This window comes from Clinocottus analis, unplaced genomic scaffold, assembly GCF_023055335.1.
Source record: "Clinocottus analis isolate CAN_PGR_092001 unplaced genomic scaffold, fCliAna1.0.p SCAF_15, whole genome shotgun sequence".
Lineage (NCBI taxonomy): Eukaryota > Metazoa > Chordata > Actinopteri > Perciformes > Cottidae > Clinocottus > Clinocottus analis.
The window spans coordinates 7,235,795-7,254,974 of record NW_027175876.1 but is presented as its reverse complement, the minus strand read 5'-3'; the positions used below and the strand labels follow the sequence as shown (position 1 = coordinate 7,254,974).

The following is a 19,180-nucleotide window of genomic DNA, read 5'->3' as shown; positions in this document are numbered from 1 at the left end:
GTTGCATTAAATTTGTCTTGAATAAATAATCATGAAGGCTGAAATGAAGGCTTTTACACGGTATACTGCTTTTATTTAGTTTACACTATATGTTCGCCATACATGCTGTCACACAGAACGGATATGTCAAAAGAACAAGCTCTCTGGCTTACAGGATTATAGAGAATGACCTGGCTGTGAGTCGTTCACATGAATGAGGGGTGAAAGTAGGTTACAGCTACGACCGGCTGGCCATGATCACTGGATGGCTGGCTGACCAAAGGTATCCAAACGGTAGAAAGTAGAAGAGAAAAAAAAGTATTTTGTGAACTTAATTAAACTTGTGTGAAGTCCAGGTTCATAAAAACAGAATGTACACAATTGTTTGATAGGACAATCACACTTTTGTTACCCCTTTGCCTCAAAATGTGGGTTTTACAGAGCAGAAGACACACAACAGTTACACTCACTTTCAAGATGCTTTTGAATTTCTGTTCAACTATTAACGCTTAACTGCCTATTTATCAAATGATAAAGCTCATAATTAATTATTTCTTATTTCAATAAGTGGAGCCGTTTCTTTCTTTCTTTACTGTACTACAGATTTGTGCCTTTTGTTATCGTGCTTTATCCAATTATGACGATCCATCTGCTATATAGTCTATAATATATCACTGCTGGAGTGGTTTCTGTAACTTCAGAAGGTTTGTTTTAGAAACCTTTTGAAAGGCATGAAAGCATATTTCTGCAACATTGACAAATAAAAATATATATACTTCTCGGATCTTTTCCCTTCTTTCAAACAAGATTATGTTGGAGACTGTAATATTTGTTCCTTTTATTTAGTTTTTACTTCCTCAGTATAGCGAGACACATTTATATGGCGCTTTATATAAATAGGAACATATCCAGTCAAAACCTATGTGAAAACATTGTGGTCTACAGACCTTAAATCAGACCTGAAAGACCTTTATTCAAAATAAATAAATAAGGTGCACCCCATGAATGCAATACAACAGCACTGCTTACTTTGAAGGTGATTTACGCATGTAATGTAAAACCCTATAGATGTATAGTGTGTCTCACTATCATGGTCTGTATTTGATGTATTTATGTATTAAAAAATAAAACTTTCCATGGGATTTACTGCGCAGGATTAGTCTAGGACTGATAGTATTTAATTGAGATCTTCAGGACATTTTTGTCGGTGTGTTCTTAAAGACCCCCACAAAATACATATAAATCCTCTCCCAATCCTGTTAAATCTTCAAGGTGCTCAACAGAATTCAGAGCACATCTGGTGCTCTGAGCAGTGGAAACAGCACAAACACAAACAGCTGCAGTGGGAAGAGAACAGTGTTTACCGTGCATGAGCAAGACAAAGGGCCACAACAGGGAGACCCCATGTATTCACACAGCCCGGCCGTGTTAACGAAGCACAAAGAGACTCAGAGTGACTTCATTCTCTGCTGGAGTGGCCATGACCTCCACCATATCTTTACAATGCAAATGTTCTGCTAGATTAATTGCTCTGAATTTTAAATTCAGCAGCTTTAAGTTACTTACTTGTCCATTTGTCCTTCATGTAGAGCTCCTATATTCATCAGGGCGATTAGTTACACGTTCTAAATCAACACATTCCTTCAAAAGAAATCATTATACTCAAATGTGCAAACCTGCCACCGTGCAAAGCTGAAGTTAGTCTCCAAGTTTGTCTCCAACCTGTTCCCGCACCTCGAGTCAACGCGCGTCACCGAATCGCGCGAGATTCGGGGAGAGAAGCTCGTGCACGTCGGACTAGCTTGCTGCGAGCAGGAAAACTTAGCAATGTGCAACAAGTTGCTGGTGTTATGATTGTTTTTTTTCTTCTGTAGAAGCCGAGTTTGAGATCTGGAGTGATGACTGTAAAAGAGGTTGTTGTTTTTTTCGGGGTTAATAACTAAGGTAGGTTTCTAGTTTGCTTTACGGTCTGTTCAACTTTACGGATTTAAACCCGGTTTCTCACCGCCGCTCGGTTTGCTCATGTAACAGCTGGGTTCCCTTACTACATATAATATAAGTGTTTATCTGCTCTTAATGGGAATCATTAAAAGTTTACATCGGTTGTTCTTTTTCTTGGTTTTGTTGTCCAAACTGCCATAGCGGTATTTGGTCACCATGGAGACGCAGCGTGAACGCGCAGGGTGGTTTCTCATTCACTCCAAAAACACGAAATCTAGTGGGTGGATGGTGTACTTTGGGACTTATTAGTAAGCAAATTGAGAACTGTATTACTAGTTTTTTATTGTCATCACCGTGAACAACAATCAGACATATCCTGGTAAATGTTTTCAGCCAGCAAACCATTAATTATTTGGATGTTCTTTGCGTTCTAGAAAAACATTTGTGCTCAGTGTTTACTTTAATTTGTTGCTTCTTACACGACCACATTTCCTATGATAGTTATAGTTACTAGTTACTTTTCAGATTAACGTGCATTGTTTGTATGTCCATAAAAAATATGATGCATTGCAATTATTGCAAATAAATAATGGTTCTAACAATGTTATAGGTTAATCTAATGTCTAATTAGTACTTTTAATGAAGTATGATGCAGTAATTTTACATTGTAGCATTACAACTTGCAAATTGCAAAGGATCTGGATACCTCTTATATTATTGCTTGGCAAGCTTCAAATGTTATTCATTGCAACCTCAAACGCATTTTACACCTGCTATTCATTTTCTGTTCTGTGGCATTATTATTATTGTTTTATGTTTCCAACTGTTTCCCATCAGTGTGACTCACTGTAACCACCTGCATAATGAAATCAAACCACTGAAGTCATTTGCAGACTGCCTTGGCAAATGTCACATCAGCCTAAATGGCTTCTCTGGATCGAAAGAATGAGGTGTGCAGCCCATTCACTCCACGACGCAACGTAGGGAGGAAAACAAGTGCAGAAATTATCAGTGAAGCCAGACGGTCCCTGCGAGTCCAGTCCACCCAGAGACCATTTACTCCCAGAGATGGACGCCGGCAACTTTTTGGAAAAAGCTCTGTTCGCGCTGACTGCGACAGCAGACCTCCATCTACGTTTAGGTTAGTTACAAATTTAACTTAAATATGCTTTTTTTTCAGGTTCTGACATCAACTGTGGCTCACATGTGACTCAAATTTTGTTTTCACTCCTCAGTCTTCATGCTCAAAACTTTGACGCACCTGACTCGAGGCCAGGTTCAGGGGCCCGCCTCTCTCCTCTAGACCATGTAAGTTATCTCACACACACCTACATAGTTCAAATAGTATTGATGTTTCACATTGAGGTGTTATTTGTTATAACACATGTGCATCTTTTGATACAGTGAACATCACCATGAACACTGAAAAAAGGATGCGGAGTAAAAGTCTCTATACACCAACATGAAAGCATATTTGTTTTAATAAATGGATATAATGTTAATATTATATATAAAGGAAAAAAAATGAGGAAACAAAGAAAAATCTCTTTGTCGACATAAATAGTTTAATTTGTGGATTCAAGTTATAGGTAATTGTTCACACCATCATGTTCCACTAACGTGTTTGTGTGGAACCAGAAGCCAACGTTCCCAGTCGCCTGTGATGATGAGGATCCGTTCACGGACTTCAAAACCCTGAGTGCGAAAAAGGGGCCGCCAGGGACGCGGGGACACCTCCTCTGTGCTGGATCTCTCCCTGTGTTGTCTCCCGTAGACGGACACAAAGATAGTAAGAAAAAGATAAAAGTAAAGTCCTTATTATTTTTTAAATGATCCATGTTGTGCTTACAATAAAAGGTTAATAAATGAACGTGTTAGATGGGGCATTTGTTAAATGTATAGACAACAACAAAAAAGAAAACCACACTCTTTGCATCCCTGTAAAGCACTAGTGCAAAAGCCGTTTTCGCAAAGGGAAATGAAAGTACCCATTCACGTGCTGACAGTATACCTGATTTACATTCTCTGTGGTTGAACTGGGTGAAAAATGTGATTTACCGCTGCAGTTTTGAGTTGGAAATGAGTGCTCTCGCTCTCTCTCTCTCTCTCTCTCAAACCTTGTCTTGCAAATCTGCTTTGCTATTTGATGAGGATGTTCAAAAGCATTGTGTGAATATGTAAATCTTTGAATTTAGTACATGTGCATATATAGTTTACAAATGTTATTTTAGGGAAACAAGCACCAACGTAACTGCAGCATATAAGCAACCTGTAAATGACTTGCCACATCCTTTCTGTGTGTCTCGTGAAAGAACCATTAAATCCAGGCCCAGGACAAAAGCAGCCATCAGCTAAACGACTCCCCAGGACAGACCACACGGAGGCCTGCAGTGGTCCCCACAAAACAGGCCCACGCAGAACAGCAAGCGAACGGTACGGACAGGCCGCTATTTGACTCACAAGATCTGTCCTTCTCTCTTGTCTGCCGCCTCCCCACCCCGAGTGACAGTGCAACAATGACTTGAAGATTTATAGGCACACAAAGCTTGCCGTGGTAGCCATTACAAGATGGAGTTGATTGTGCCTCCCATTTTTGCCTTTCATTAAATCCTCCTCCTGCTCCTCCTTGCTTTCTTGCCTATCTTCTTGCCTTTCCCATTTTGGTTCAGAGAAAATTATAACAGGAAATACCTTAGTAAGTCTGATATGATTATACGGGTTTGTGTTTTTGCGCCATGCTCAACACATGTTCCAAAAGTTAACAAAAATTAAAACACAAGCTTGGAAAGTGCTATTGCTTTCATATTGATTGACATGTCTTTTATATTGTACAGGGACTAACTTTACACAAACTCAAATCCAGTGTTAGTTACTAGTGTTTAGACTCATTCAGCTACCATCACTGACAGTCAGTTATACCAGCAAACTAATATTTCAAATTCTTCAACTTGAGACAGTCAATCCCATTTTTAAGCCTCATATTCTTTACTGTACACTATATCTTGGTCAAAGTGAAATCCAGCTCAATTTTCAGTGAAACTACCTCTATCTGTCATTACTATCATGTGTCAGCTTTTACACTTTCGCAGTACAGAAACACTAAAAGCTCGGCCCTTTTCTGCCGACCTCATCAGCCGTGTGTCAGAACGAGGGGCATAATTCTGGGCGTGACGTCGGGGGCTGTCGTTACAATCCATCCGCCTATCGATTGGTTGGGGCAGCTGAGCCTGGAGAGGGGGAACGGACCATAAAACACTTTTACAGGAAATCTGGGCTATTGCCCACAGCACAACCTCCTCACCTCCTCCATCTCAAGCCAAGTTAACATGCAATGTTGATGTACCTTGTTACTGACAAAGAGAGTTCCCAAGAGATGAGGCTGTGGTCAATTCATGATTTAAGAAGCTAAGATTAAAGACTTTTGTGATCCACAAAAATGATACATTAGACAGGGACAAACAAAGTGAAAATCACAGAGATAGTCAAAAAACAAGTGCATGGACTGCAAGTGAAAGTAGACACAGCATGACAGATTAATATGATGAATTGGATGAGATATAAAGATAGGGGAGATTAGACATCCACTAGGTTCTTTTTCTCCAATAAGCCGGAGCTTTATAGCTCCAAATGGCTCTCTATTAGATTTGGGTGCCCATCTGGGCAAGGCTGGCAGCAGTGTGTGTTGTAACTGCAGTGCACTGGCCAGGCCGAAGACAGGGATGAGGTCATGTCTCAGAGAATGCAGTATCGCACAAAGAGGCCTTATTATGAGGCTCTTAATCCTATCATACAGAGCCAAAGCCCCCTCTCTGACATTCACAGCAACATGCCTTAGCCAGCTCCCCTGCTACATATGCCACTTTCTACCAATCACTAAAATGAAAGTGCACTTACACCCGCATACTGTATATTAATAATGCTAAGGTGATTGAGCTACGCCGGCTGGTGATGTTCCAATGGAATGAAAAGGAGACATTTTTACAATAGCTGGGCCCATTTTCTGTCTCATACCTGTCAGCAAAACCATGAAATTAGGCTCACTTGAGTGTAAAAGCGCAATAAGCTGAGAGTCAGCCTTTTGTACTAACTTCATTGCAGAAGCTTCAGAGTCCTGATTACATGATAATGGCTGTCTTTGACTGGAGTGATTACACTTTTCCATTCAATCTTTAGTGTGGGATTTCTGAAGTAAATCTTCCATTTATAGCAGTGATTAGGATGACTCATCATGCTACTTGTGTTTATCAAACTTTTCTTATTCATAGTTATTTTCTCAGTTGGTCACATAGTAAGTAGTCATAAGACGGGTTTTACCGACTGCATTGTTGCATTGAGTAAGATGCAATAGTGACATGCAGAGGGCAAGCCACAACACATAGCATAGCATGACAAGGGGTGTGTTTTTAAAGCACTTTACGGTCACTGCACAAAGGCGGTGAGGCTGAGGAGACGGCTCACAGTGGCAAAGCATCAACAACTTTAACCAAACTGACCAAAGAGCTAAGATCTTAGTTCCTGTTTGTTGGGGATTGCAGCTTGTGATGCACAACGCTACACACGCCTGCACTGACACAAAGACTCACACGCACACAAAAACTTCCAAGCAGTCACTTACAAACAGACACACACAAGTATCTGCCTGCAAATGTACACACACAGGCACACGAGTCTCAACCTCTGCTGCAATAGGGACACCTAGTGGCTCTCGATGAAAATACACCTGTGGCCTTGTTGAATATAAAGTCAGCAACTCTAATGGAGACGTATTCCTGGACACAATTCATTATTTTCATTATTTTAGTTTAATCTTGTGACTATTATTTTAATCTCCACACCGGCGAGAGCTCCCAAAGTAAATGTAATAGAACTAAATAGTCAGCAGTAACATACGGCATGACTCATTTCCAAATCGTGATGTAACTCGACACTCTTTGGGATTCTTTGTGCCAACAGAAGAATAATGCAGCCTGGTGTTGACTCAGGCGTTCGAGTCACAGAGTGCACAGTGGAACGGGGAACAGGTTTGTCCAGATAGACTAATTCATCCTCTTTAAAGGCTTTTTTACTTCACATATTTAACATGAATGATATATTTTGTACAGCATATAAAATTTAAATATAGTTGCAACTTTTCCTGACATTCAAACATTTAGTGATTTCATGTCACAGTAATGTCTTTTGTATGTCTATTGCCAAACTGAAATCAACTTAAGTGTGTCTAATAATAAAAATGCTTGAGCCCAGAAATGGGATTTCACAAGCAACATAGGCTCACTTCTCCTTCAGTAACTTAACACCACTTCTTTAATGTCAAACTTTGATTGGGGTGTTGTTGCTAAGAGCAACCAGCCAATCGCCGAGAGAGCGGTTGGTTTGGGCAACAACAGTTTCCTGCATCACACATAGAAAGAGGGTATGCAAATGTTAAATAAAAAAAGGTGCATGGCGTGTGAGATTGCAGACGTGCACGCCCATGCAGGCATGGGCGTGCACAAACACACTGCACACTTGTTTTCATCACACGTGCACAGACTCAAATGCCCACACGCAGACTATTTCAGCATAGAAACAGAAATCAGAGGAAGTGTCGCTGTGGATGGCGACCTTTTCATTGTGGCATCGAACTTCCTGCCGTTTTATTTTAAGATGGTGAACTTGTGAACCATGCTCGCCGCTCATTTTTACTGTCTGCATTTGGATGTGGTAATTGGCTGACTTTAATTCTCTCTTCACATTTCAGAGCAGAGGAGCGGCGACAACACAACAAGCACACAGGATGCAGAGTCATTGGTGTGGAATAATATGATTGCTCCCCGTCTCCAACAACTAGAGAGAGTTGCTGCAGGTAGTGTGGGCAATGCAATCAGAAACTCAATAACAAAAGTGCAAACAAGCGAAATGCATTAGTCTTGACCAGAGCCATTCATTTGATCCAAAGAGCATCAAGTTTTTCTCACCAACTTCACTCACAGTATCACTTTTCAATGTTTGCTTTTTCTTTTGGGCTGAGATTAATCTAAACTAATATTGGTGCAATTTTTTTTATTAAAGGTAAGCTTCCCTTCCCGTGCCTCGTTTCTCTGTTTTCTTATTACAAGTTTTCAGCATTGTCAGATAGTCATGAAGTCCTGCAAAATGAAAAAGCACTGTCATTTCAACCACTGAAGAAAGGCAAACAAAATAGTTTGGCATCAATGCAGAATTGTCTCAGCCTGAAACTGCAGTCTGGCAGCCATGACATGAAATATATGGCTGTAAATATTTTAACACTCTACAAATTTAATGGAAAATTCATTTGAAAGATAAATATTAAATATTTATTGTACCAAGTGCCTTCTGGCTCATGCATAAAACACCTTTCAGATTCAGTGGGAAATTGCAGTGAAATGTTGAGCGTGAGACTGCAGCCAACCTTTTTAGAAACGGCCAAACCCTCTTATTTATGCAGGGAAAACATTTATTTTACCTCAAAAACAAGGAAAAGACTCCACCCTTTCTCTTCCTCTGCGTCAAGATCGCAGCTGCCTGTTGCAGAATTGTTCCCCTGCATCTGACCACTGAAACACAAAGCTGCTTCTTATAAAAGGGAGGGGAATGTTATTTTACTGCTGACCAATGCATTATTGATGTTGAGGATTTAACCTCAAGTTCCTCATGCTAATGATAAAGTACATGCAGTTGAGCCCAAGCATACTGCACATACATACCACAAGATACACAAAACATCCCTCATCTGTATGCACTTGCCAACACACACAGGAGGGTGTTTTCATTTTGGGATGTTTGCTTTTTCTGTGAATGTTTGACACGGTGCCCTGAATTTGACATGATTTTCTTTTGCAATATCTGGCTTCCTGCGATGCCAGGCAGCTCGGTGGACCGGCTGTGTGATTTGTGTGACGGTCTCCATGGCACCTTGGCAGAAGTGGACATGCTCGGCCGACGCTGTAAGAGGAGGTCAGGGATACTTCGAACACTGTTCCGCCTCATCGACCTCAACTCCGCACAGCTCAACCTGCGCATCGCCAAGCTCTGCCTTGCTGTGAGTTGTCTATGTCTATGAGGGAGTCAGCATGTCAGCCACTAAGTCACTATCACAAGGGCATTCAGGACATATGAGCACTCAAGTTGTGTGATTTTGTTGTTGTTGATGTTGCATTTTCCTCTTTAGCTGTGTGTCAGTGGAAACAACCTGCTCAACATCTGTAAGCTCATCTTCCAGATCAGCCGCAGTGAAAGCAACGACCTCCTCTTCCAGAACAACTCCATCATAGGTGAACGCTATTCTTGGTCACAATGATTGAGCTTCGGTTTTCTAAATTTATTTTAGAAACACAATGTTAAATATTCTACTTTCTGTGTTGGCTAATGTAGATTTTCCCACTATTCAACAACAATGTTTTCGTTTAAGTCTGGTATGTGAGATGTGAGCTGCTCCAAGAGCATAATGTTCTCGGCTGGCCTGGAGTGAACTTTAATCGGTCTGTTATAATATAACAGAAATGACCAGACACAAATATAAGTTATATTTGTGTCTGGTCATTCGTGGAAGCTCTTTACCAGGCCATTACAGATTGCTGCTGTTTTTCTCCTCCACAATATGAAAGGTAACATTGGATTTTTCTTGTGTCTAGATTCATTTCTGGACATTTTGAACAACGAGGATGTGTCCTCGTCAGGAGAAGCTCTGCTGTACTGTGTTGGGACTCTGAAGTTTCTCTCAGGAAACAATGCAAACCTCCAACTCCTGCTAGACAAGAACTGTGTTGGTGTGGCTCAGAAGCTCATCCAGAGGCTGTGCAAAGCTGAAGACACCCACTTCACAATAGCAGGGCACATCCTTGTACAGGTGTGTGAGACTCAACACTGCTGATAAAGTTTCAAAGGATATTTCAAATTGTTTTGAATGATTTATTAGATATTTGCTGTAACCCCAATAGCTTTTGTATCACTACTGGTGTAAGCATCTACTCATGTTTACTAAATAATACATACTTTCTCTTTAGTTTGACTATGCAAGTAAAAAAAAATGGTACTAGGTCAATATCAGGGAGCACAATTTAAATAATGGTCTTCATGTGTTTGTTGGGTGATGTAGACTTTCCCACTATTAGACAAAAGTAGTTTAGTTCATGTCTGGTATATGTCTCATGGCCTGGCCACTTCATTGTAAAACACACAGTGCTTCAAAATGATCACTCCTAACTGCACAAGTTGGCTCAAGCAAACATCTTGAGCCAACGCTTCATTATATATCTAAAACAGTCCTCACGCTGTTGAAGAAGGGAAACATACAGACTTTCCGGAATGGTCAGTGCAGCCGTATGTTGGAAATTACTGTTTCCCTTTTATGATAAAATGATTTATGTCCATACTGAATAGTTTCCTGTACGGGCCAGCGGCCAACTGCAATGAGCATATGATCAACATTGTGTGTGGCTGCAATACCATAACACTGAAACACAACACTGGCCTAAATATGAACACTCAAACCCTTTTCTCTTTTGACCTTTGACCCTTATAGCTGACAGCAACCTTGAGGAACCTTGCAGATCACCCTGATTCCCGTCCACTCTTCATCTCCTTCTCTATACTGTCAGAGCTCTGTGCGGTGCTGCGTCATCACTGCAAAGACCCGGACATCTGCACCAACATTTCCAGAATATACAGGTATCCCACATGCACTTTCATGAGCGTAATGTAATTTTTTTTTTTGCTTTCCCAGTAGAGTTCTGAATGTGCAAATGAGTTGAATTGTGAGGACGTACATGCAAAGAAAAGGCTACTACATGTGCAGTTTAAAGTACAGTTTATGTTAGGCCCTTTGGTCTACTCTATTCAAAGGCCTCTAAACAAGAAGTAACCAAAGTAAGATGTTGTGTTGCTCACGTAGAATCAGACACTACTCAACTACACCAGTAAGGTGCTTTTCAGTCACACAAGCTCCAAATCTGTGCCAAACATTTACAAAAGGCCCTTCCATGGTTAAACTAATCAGACATAACCTTATGTGACTGTGTATACAGGTGCTCGGAAAGAAAATACAAATAGACAATATTTTTCAGTTAGATACAGAGTTTATTGCTTGTCCAAAAATTTAACGTTTAACTTTCAACAAGAAGAATGTGTTATTTCTTTCTTTAAGTATTTGCAGGAAAAACATTCACACTATAATGGGAGAGATGGCATTTACTCTGGAAGTGTTTTACTGAACCAGACAGACGCCTGAGTTGAGCACAGCTGTATCCTCCCTCATCATTCAGCTTATTCCACTGACGTACTGCGCTTCTTGCTTCAGAATAAATGAAATGCAATAGGTTCCAGCAATACACTCTAGCTTTTGTAGAGACACCTGGAAGAATGCTTCAATGTTAAACCATGTACATGGCTTACTGTTGGCTCGATAACATCTGATCTTAATTCCAAACCGAGTGCACTGATGTTCTGAATCCCCATCTTCAGTTTTTCCCTCAAGATCATATAAGAAAATGAAAGCATGAAAGGTTTATCGCAGTCCAAAGCTACTTATCCAATAGCAGTGTTGATTTACTCTCTCCATATTAAGTCAACATAGTGGGGCAGTCAGTGAGTGGAATAGTCAGTGGTAATTGTTGTCCCGTCTCTCTCTCAGTAAACTCTCCTCTTACTCTGAGTGCCGCCTCGCTCTGGCCCAGACCCCCAACTGCTACAAGCTATTTTTAGAACTGCTGAGCAAACATCACCAAAAACAGGTGAGTCCACGGGCCTCCTCTTCCGTGTGTGTGTGTGTGTGTGTGTGTGTGTGTGTGTGTGTGTGTGTGTGTGTGTGTGTGTGTGTGTGTGTGTGCGTGCGTGTGTGCGTGTCTGTGTATGTGTGTGTAAGAAGTGAAGACAAGATGTTAAGACGTTCATGATGTTATCCACCAAACATGTTTACCCCCAGAGTAAGTTGTTGATGTACCTCAAGTCCAAGAACATTGTGTCCATCGGCATGAAGTGTTCGGGTCTCTTTCTTGTGTGTGTTTGGACATTTAATCATTCCAGGAGGGCCTGAGTAAGTCAAGGAAAGGGGCGGAGAGAGGGAGGGAGTGAGGGAGGAGAACAAGGAAAAAAATGAGGTGAGCTTGAGTAGATAAATACAGTAGAGGTGATACAGAGGTTGAGGGGAGGAGTCATAGAAAAGAGGAGTAGGCACTAAAGAAAAGGGCGGGACTTTGGCAATTATACATGACTGACATGTGTTCTTAATCTCACTGGAAATAAACACACGCCCACACGCCTCCAAATACACACACACACACTGGACAGTAATACATGTAATGAGCACCCAGTCCCTGGGACAGCCCGTCCTGTCCCGTTACCAATGTCACTTCTGGTTTATGAAAGAAAATAGTCTGTCGTCAGCTGTGTGGAGTTGGGATACGAGAGTGACGCACAGGGTGTCATTTATCACAGTTTTCTCTGCAAGTGTGTGATAACTCATTGAAAAGATTGGGCGTAGTTAAAACATGTCTACACAGCTATGGACCCTTTGGGGTAAATGACACTTGACAGGGCGAGCTCAGGTCAAGTGGCTGGTGAGCATCAAATTGCAAACTAAATCTCATAGAATCTAAAGCTGACTAGTTTTCATTTTCTGCTCAGGAACACTCTCAGAGGAGACCCTTTTAAAAAAAAAATGCAGTAAATTAAATATACTATATTTATATTGAAATATTTCATTGTAACCATCAAGCAAAAATGTCAAAAGTTTGCTTATGCCAGCTTTTCAGCTGTTGTGAATCATTGCAAATTATATATCTTTGGTTTTTGGGCTGTTGATCGTACAAAACAAGACTTTTGAATACATCTTGAGCAGTGGGACAATAAACTGGTGTCAGGAAGTGTTCAACTTAAGCAGAAGCAGAAGAAGACAGCAGCTGGCAACAGTTCAATGAGTTCCTTCAAAATCTTGGTAAATTGGAGTTGGGGAAGCTGAGCCAGGGTTTTGCTTAAAAAAAATGTTCAAATACACTTAAAATACTATCTACATACTATTTACCTTTAGCAATAAGTTAAAATGCTGTACGAGAGACAGTGGATCAGTTGTGTAAAATGTTTAAAGCCATTAAGTAACTTTTCCTAACACAAACCTTTCAGTAACCTTTCAGACAACTGGTACAACTAAACTTTAATCCACAAAGTAAATTAATTGCACAAAGATGCATATAGACCACTTTAGTACTCTTCATCGTTCTCCCACAGGATCTTGTTGTGCGCCTTCTTTTCACCCTCGGGAACCTCACAGCCAAAAGCGACGAGGCTCGATGGCAGCTCTTTGACTGCGAGGGCTGCGTGGACACACTCCTGCAGCTGTACGACACCTACCAGCGTAGAGACGACTCACCACACACACAACCACAGAAAGGTGCCTCTTCCCACAGCGGGCCTCGGGCCCCTGCGGGGAAAGTGCAGCAGGACGAGGACGTGCTGGTAAAGCTGGTCAGGGTGCTGGCAAACATGTGCATCCACCCGGCTGTAGGTCCAGCTCTGGTCACCAACGCAACCTGCATTCAGCTGCTGATGGAGACACTTGGTGAGCAGTCAGTGTTTAATTAAACTACTTAAGTTAAAAAATAGAAGATGCACAATGCATACACAATGAAGATGTAGGCGATAATGTTTCTAGATGTGTTCTTATTGTACATGTTATATATCTGTCCTACAAATGGAGCAGCGTGTGAAGATCTGGAGTTCTGAAGTTTAAAAATAGATGTTTAGTGCATTTTGAGTACAGTATCTGCTAAGCACCCAACCACTTCCTTTGTGCTGGGAACAAGACATGACTTTGGTCGAAAACACACTCATCATTTGTCTTTTCAATCCATCGCTCGCTTTCCGTTCAGTGCTTTTTGTTCAATACCCAGCAGCACATCCTCTTTTGGTTTACCTGTTGTTTCTTCAAGTCTGACAGAGCGAAGCGCTTCACTGCATTTGCAGGATGTTCTGTCACATCTCACAGCCGACTTGGTTTGTGTGTGTGTGAAATTCTCCCATGTGGTTAGATGGTTTCAGGACAGGTTGAACTTATACGCAGGTGGTTGTGAAACTCTCGATTTGTCTGTTGCCTGCCTCCTACACACGCCATGGCAGTTGGGAGAGAAAAATGAAACACAACAGAGGACAAATTAGTGAAAAAAAGTCAACGCTCAAAATAAAAGCGGGGTTTGAGATTTATACCAGAGAGTAAGATGAGAAATAAATGAAGTCACTGAAGACAGAAACTTGAAATAAGCGAATGAGGAAGAATATGGAGTTGGTGTGACAGCTGGAAATATAAAACAAAGTCTCAGAAGCAGATGAAAGTGTGAAAGAGCAGGGTTGACTGATCCATGTCCTGTTTTGATCAAGTTCATGACAGGCCGTGCCGCCTTGCATTACAGAGCTATTGGGGGACAACAAAGCAGCATTTCCACTCAGAAACGGAAACACAGCAGCCTGTTGACACCAACCGCAATATCCGCGATTTATGACTGAGCACACGACATCTGCTGCTATATCAGGAGCAGACTCGGTTTCCAAGCCGCGCAGTGTCACGGCTGGTTGAATCGGGTCGCATTGACCTTTGTGTATGCCAGCTCATGATCAAACTGTCTATATCAAGCTAAAACCACAGATAAGAGCTAATTTTACGATACTGTCACAGTATCACATCAGTGTGGCCCAAGCTGTAATATGCAACGCTGTTATTATGCATGCATTTGTCATATTAAATAGCTCTACAATGGCTATATTCATCTTTAAATTAATAATTAACTATTATTTGATTCACATTTGCATTGCACTCGGAAATACATAAAAACCAACCAATACAGTATGCTGATACCTCAGTTTAAACATGTTAGAGTTGTTTTATGGAATAATAATCTTCTGTTACTTTATCTTCATCAACATAAAAAGAAACACAGCTGTCACATGGATTCACCTGGTTAGTCATTAAAAGAGGAAGAGCTGTATATGTTGTGTTCTCTGTGAATGTGCGTGTTATTCCCAAGGCAATAGAAAGTTGAAATGACAATTTCAGACATTGCGTTAAAACTCGTCAACAGAATAAAGGCAGAATTATTTTGGGAGGATGAACGTCTGTCCAGTGCGGATGCTCCCTCTGTTGGTTGTATTAAATACAGGATGATATTTAAGGAAAAATCTGAAACATCTCGTCCAAAATCTCTATAAGAAATTATGGTTATGTTCAAGATGTACAGTAATTTTTTAATTTTGTGTTTTTGTGACACAGAGCTGAGGTGTGTGCAGGAAAGCGAGGAGCTGTTGGTGAATGTGGCTGCGACCATCAACAACCTGTCCTTCTACCAGGAGGAAAGCTCTGTGTTCAGACGCAGTCAGCTCACCATGGCAAAGTGTAAGACTAAAAGACTAAAAAGATTTTGATGTGGAAATTAAAACTAAAAGCAACAGGTGTATTTTGCTGATTCCTCTCTGTTATACCCCAATTCCTCTCTTGTCCTCTGCCCGCTCTTTCTTTTTTCTTCAGTGATGTTGAAGTTGGTGCTCTGCTCCAGCATGGACGCCATGCTTGAGGCCACCCGTGTGTATGGAAATTTGTCACAGTCCAAGGATGTACGGGAATTTATCATGCAAAACAAAGGTATATACGATGGACACAAACACCAACAGACACACACAAAACACTCCAACATGAGACTATTTTGTTTCAGCTATAAAGTACTCAATAACTCTTTCTGGAAAGCCAGCTAAGAGTTGTCATGTTGGCAATGATCAAGGCGTAACAATGATCTAGGCCTAACAATACACAGAAATGTATTTAAAAAGGCATACATGAATATGCATACATCTTATCATTCAAGCACATAACTATACAGAATACTGAGTACCTTGACACAGAATGCCCAGTACAGTACGCATCTCTGCGTACTGTGTCATGTTTAGGCTGGACTTATCTGCAAGGCCAGCTACAGTCAGTATAGACCTGCCCGCTGACTCTGGTGATAGCCGTCCTCTTATCTTTGTCCTACTTTGTCTTCATCTGCTCCCTCACAACATCATCCTTATCCACTCTCTCTCTCCCTCAGTGCACCAGCTTGTAGTGACACTGCTCGATTCAAAAAGCACTGAGATGTGTATTTCAGCCTGCGGTGTCCTCACCAACCTGGCTCAGGACCCTCCCAACAGGGCTAGTCTCTCAGTGGAGGGGGCTACTGCCAAGTAAGGACTAATGCAACTAGAGATTAAGTGTGTGTGTGTGTGTGTGTGTGTGTGTGTGTGTGTGTGTGTGTGTGTGTGTGTGTGTGTGTGTGTGTGTGTGTGTGTGTTTGTGTGTGTGTGTGTGTGTGTGTGTGTGTGTGTGTGTGTAAGAGCACATCGGTGCTCACATGCAGCGTATAACAATAGGGAATCAATAAATAACGTATTTATAATTTTGAGATATCGCCATAATTATTGTATTCTACAGTTTTTGCCAGTGTGTCAGATTGGATAAATTGCCACAAGGCGGAAGGGGAGGGGGGGGGGGCTTTGTGTATGATCAAAAGAGCGCGAAAATGTCACTGTATGTCAAAGGAATAGTTGACTTTTGCAGTTATGAGCTTATTCCCTTTCATGTTGAGCAATAAATGAGAAGATGGATACCACTTTCACATCTGTGCACTAAGTATGAAGCTCCAGCCAAGACACAGTTCACATAGCTTATTCAGGCTGAGATAAAGAGGAGCAGAGTAAACAGCGAACCTGGCTCTGTCTGAAGGAAACTGAATCCAGCACTTCTGAAGCTCACACATTAACACATTGTATTGTTTTTTAGATTAATCTATAAAAGAATAGTGCTTTTGTTTTGTTGCATTTGTTCAGAGCTGTTTCCCTTCCTGTTAGTGTGTCTGGTCTTAAGGCTAAGCTAAGCTAACTGGCTGCTAGCCTTAGTTTCACATTTAGCAGACAGATATGAAAGTGTTATCATGTTCTCATCTATCGCTCGACAAGTAAAGGTAGTGTTTTTATGTCTTTCCGAAAATGTTGAACTATACCTTTAATACTAAACCGAGCAGATGCTTTCTGGATAGTTTTTTTGCAAAGCTATCATCAATTGCAACAGAGAGTAAACAATTTTTGGGGGAAATGTGGTCTTCATTTTGACAAACATGAGCACAACAGCTCCACTGACATAAACAAGATGCCGATAATCATTACAAACAGATGTTATTTGTTTACAGTATTGATACAAATAAGTATAACTACAAACAACATTACATTATCTTCTAGTGCTAGCTTCTCACTCCCAAAAGTTATCATTGGTTGAACATTTAAGTTATTATTTCCCCTTAAAACTCATGCACGCATGCACACACACACACACACACACACACACACACACACACACACACACATACACTCTCACACACACCACACACCTCTTTCAGATGTAGGTCCAATGGAGTGGAGCTAATGCCCACAAACCTGCCGGTCATGTGAATCCCTCTCCCTGGAGTCACGCGATGTGTGTCCACATGTGTGTCTTTGTGCGTGTGTGTGTGTGTGATCAGGCTCATGGACTGTCTCAGAGACTTCGTTCCAGATGATTGGCAGCTGGTGGGCCAGGTTTGTCAGGCGTTGTGGAACATGATCAGCGGCGGCTCAGAGAAGCTGCTGGACGCACAGGAGAGAGAGTCGCTGCTGGAGATCCTCACCACATACTTAGGTTGGTACACAGTGTTATTACGTAACAAGGGGAGAGAGACATGCTGGAAAGAACATGCTCTTGTTCACATCAGTGACCCTCAGGGGAAAGGGAGGGACACACTTATTCCCACCGTCACGAACATCCATGGTCACATCTGGGAGCAGCTTGAACACAAAACATGTCACTGGGAAGTATTCATAATAAACCTAGAGCCTCAAACGACACTCTCTCATCCTCTGTCCACTCTTTTTTTATTTTGTTAGATGAAGAGGAGGCTCTGGAGGGGATAAAGAATGAAGACATGAGGGACTTCCACAGGGCATGCTGGGAGTTAGAGTTCCTTCCCGTCGCTCAAAAACTGATGAAGACCCTCCAGCCTCCAGACCAGAGAGCCTGAATAAATAGGACATTGTAACATGAAACTCTTAACTCAGAGAAAACTCTTAACGTCTTCACTCAGAGTCCATGTATTAGCTGTTAAACACTAATCTGCAGTGGCTGTAAAGGTCTGCAGTTTATTTTTCAAGGAGGAGGCAGGAGATGATAGTCAGTGAATTATATTGCTGCTTTTCAAACCTAAAAATGTTTTAAAAAACATCTTAAACTGCTGCAGCATAATTCACTTCTCCTCTGTCCATCTTTGTACTCATGTTGGTTTTCCATTGATGGTATTTTTCATAATTAAACAAACATTAAGAGCCCGTTTTGAGGCCTACTGATAGCTAGTGTATCACATTCAAAACAATAGGTTATGGTGGTTGAATGTAATTATGCAAGAAATAAGAAGCAGGCGAATCTGTATGTGAATGTGAAAATTAACAGATTTTGTCTCTTTATACTTACACTTTATGAACAAGATCTTCATTTATGTAATATATTTACTCCTTATATTATCAATACCAGCTATTCTTATGCACTTTAATTCCTGTAAAACTTGCAGCTTCTGGGTACCTTCACATGTACAGTGATAATTGAATACAAGCTCTTTGCACATTTGTGTAACAGTCTAGATCTGCTTTGTAAGCTCGCTGTGTTGTAAAGGCTCTTTTATGAAAATGTAGTCTTGAAAATAGATGACTGACCTAGAATAGGTGAATCTTTTATTGCCTGTAGATTGTGTGACATTGGAAGTTGTACATAATAAAGCAGAAGTAGTTGGAAAAACATGTTTGCTTCTCAAAGCCTTTATTATTACACGGATATGGGGCCAGGCAGTGCTTACAAGTAACACCAAGTAGCCTTAAGTACAGCATTTCAAAATCACATCATTATTACATCGAGACAAATCCAAAACGGCACTTAATGTAAAAAAAAAAAAAAAAAAAAACTGTTGTATGTTCCCCCAGTTTTCCCAATAGTGTCCTTAAAACAACCACAAGACAAGCTGATGTTTTAAAACTAAACCTAAATGATTCATTAGCCAAAGCTAATAACAAACATTGTTCTCTACACAGAATTGCTCAGGTTGATATGAAGGACAGTTGGCTCGCTGATATTGAGGTTGCTCAACTGATGAATCCTATTCCATGGGTAGTCTGGGAACGCCACCAAAATGTGAAGGCAGTTTGGTCAGTGGAGTTAATGTTTCTC

The 19,180-nt window shown here is 41.0% G+C and overlaps 1 protein-coding gene across 4 annotated transcripts; it reads left to right on the top strand.

Moving 5' to 3' along the window:
• The first annotated feature begins 1,494 nt into the window (after nt 1-1,494).
• On the top strand, nt 1,495-18,756 carry armc2 (armadillo repeat containing 2). Of its 4 annotated transcripts, none has more exons than XM_068576457.1 (18): nt 1,495-1,923; nt 2,758-3,061; nt 3,156-3,228; nt 3,562-3,709; nt 4,233-4,353; nt 6,874-6,941; nt 7,661-7,765; nt 8,787-8,962; nt 9,092-9,194; nt 9,555-9,769; nt 10,445-10,590; nt 11,552-11,651; nt 13,144-13,474; nt 15,176-15,298; nt 15,431-15,544; nt 15,990-16,122; nt 17,454-17,608; nt 17,854-18,756. In XM_068576457.1, exons 2-18 carry the CDS (start codon nt 2,844-2,846, stop codon nt 17,985-17,987), a joined length of 2,463 nt encoding a protein of 820 aa, XP_068432558.1. In that variant the 5' UTR covers nt 1,495-1,923; nt 2,758-2,843; the 3' UTR covers nt 17,988-18,756. The 4 variants fall into 4 exon arrangements, with proteins under 4 accessions (XP_068432558.1, XP_068432557.1, XP_068432556.1 ...); XM_068576456.1 differs by having other exon boundaries at nt 1,498-1,923; nt 2,814-3,061; nt 3,559-3,709; XM_068576455.1 differs by having other exon boundaries at nt 1,498-1,923; nt 2,804-3,061; nt 3,559-3,709.
• Nucleotides 18,757-19,180: the final 424 nt, after the last annotated feature.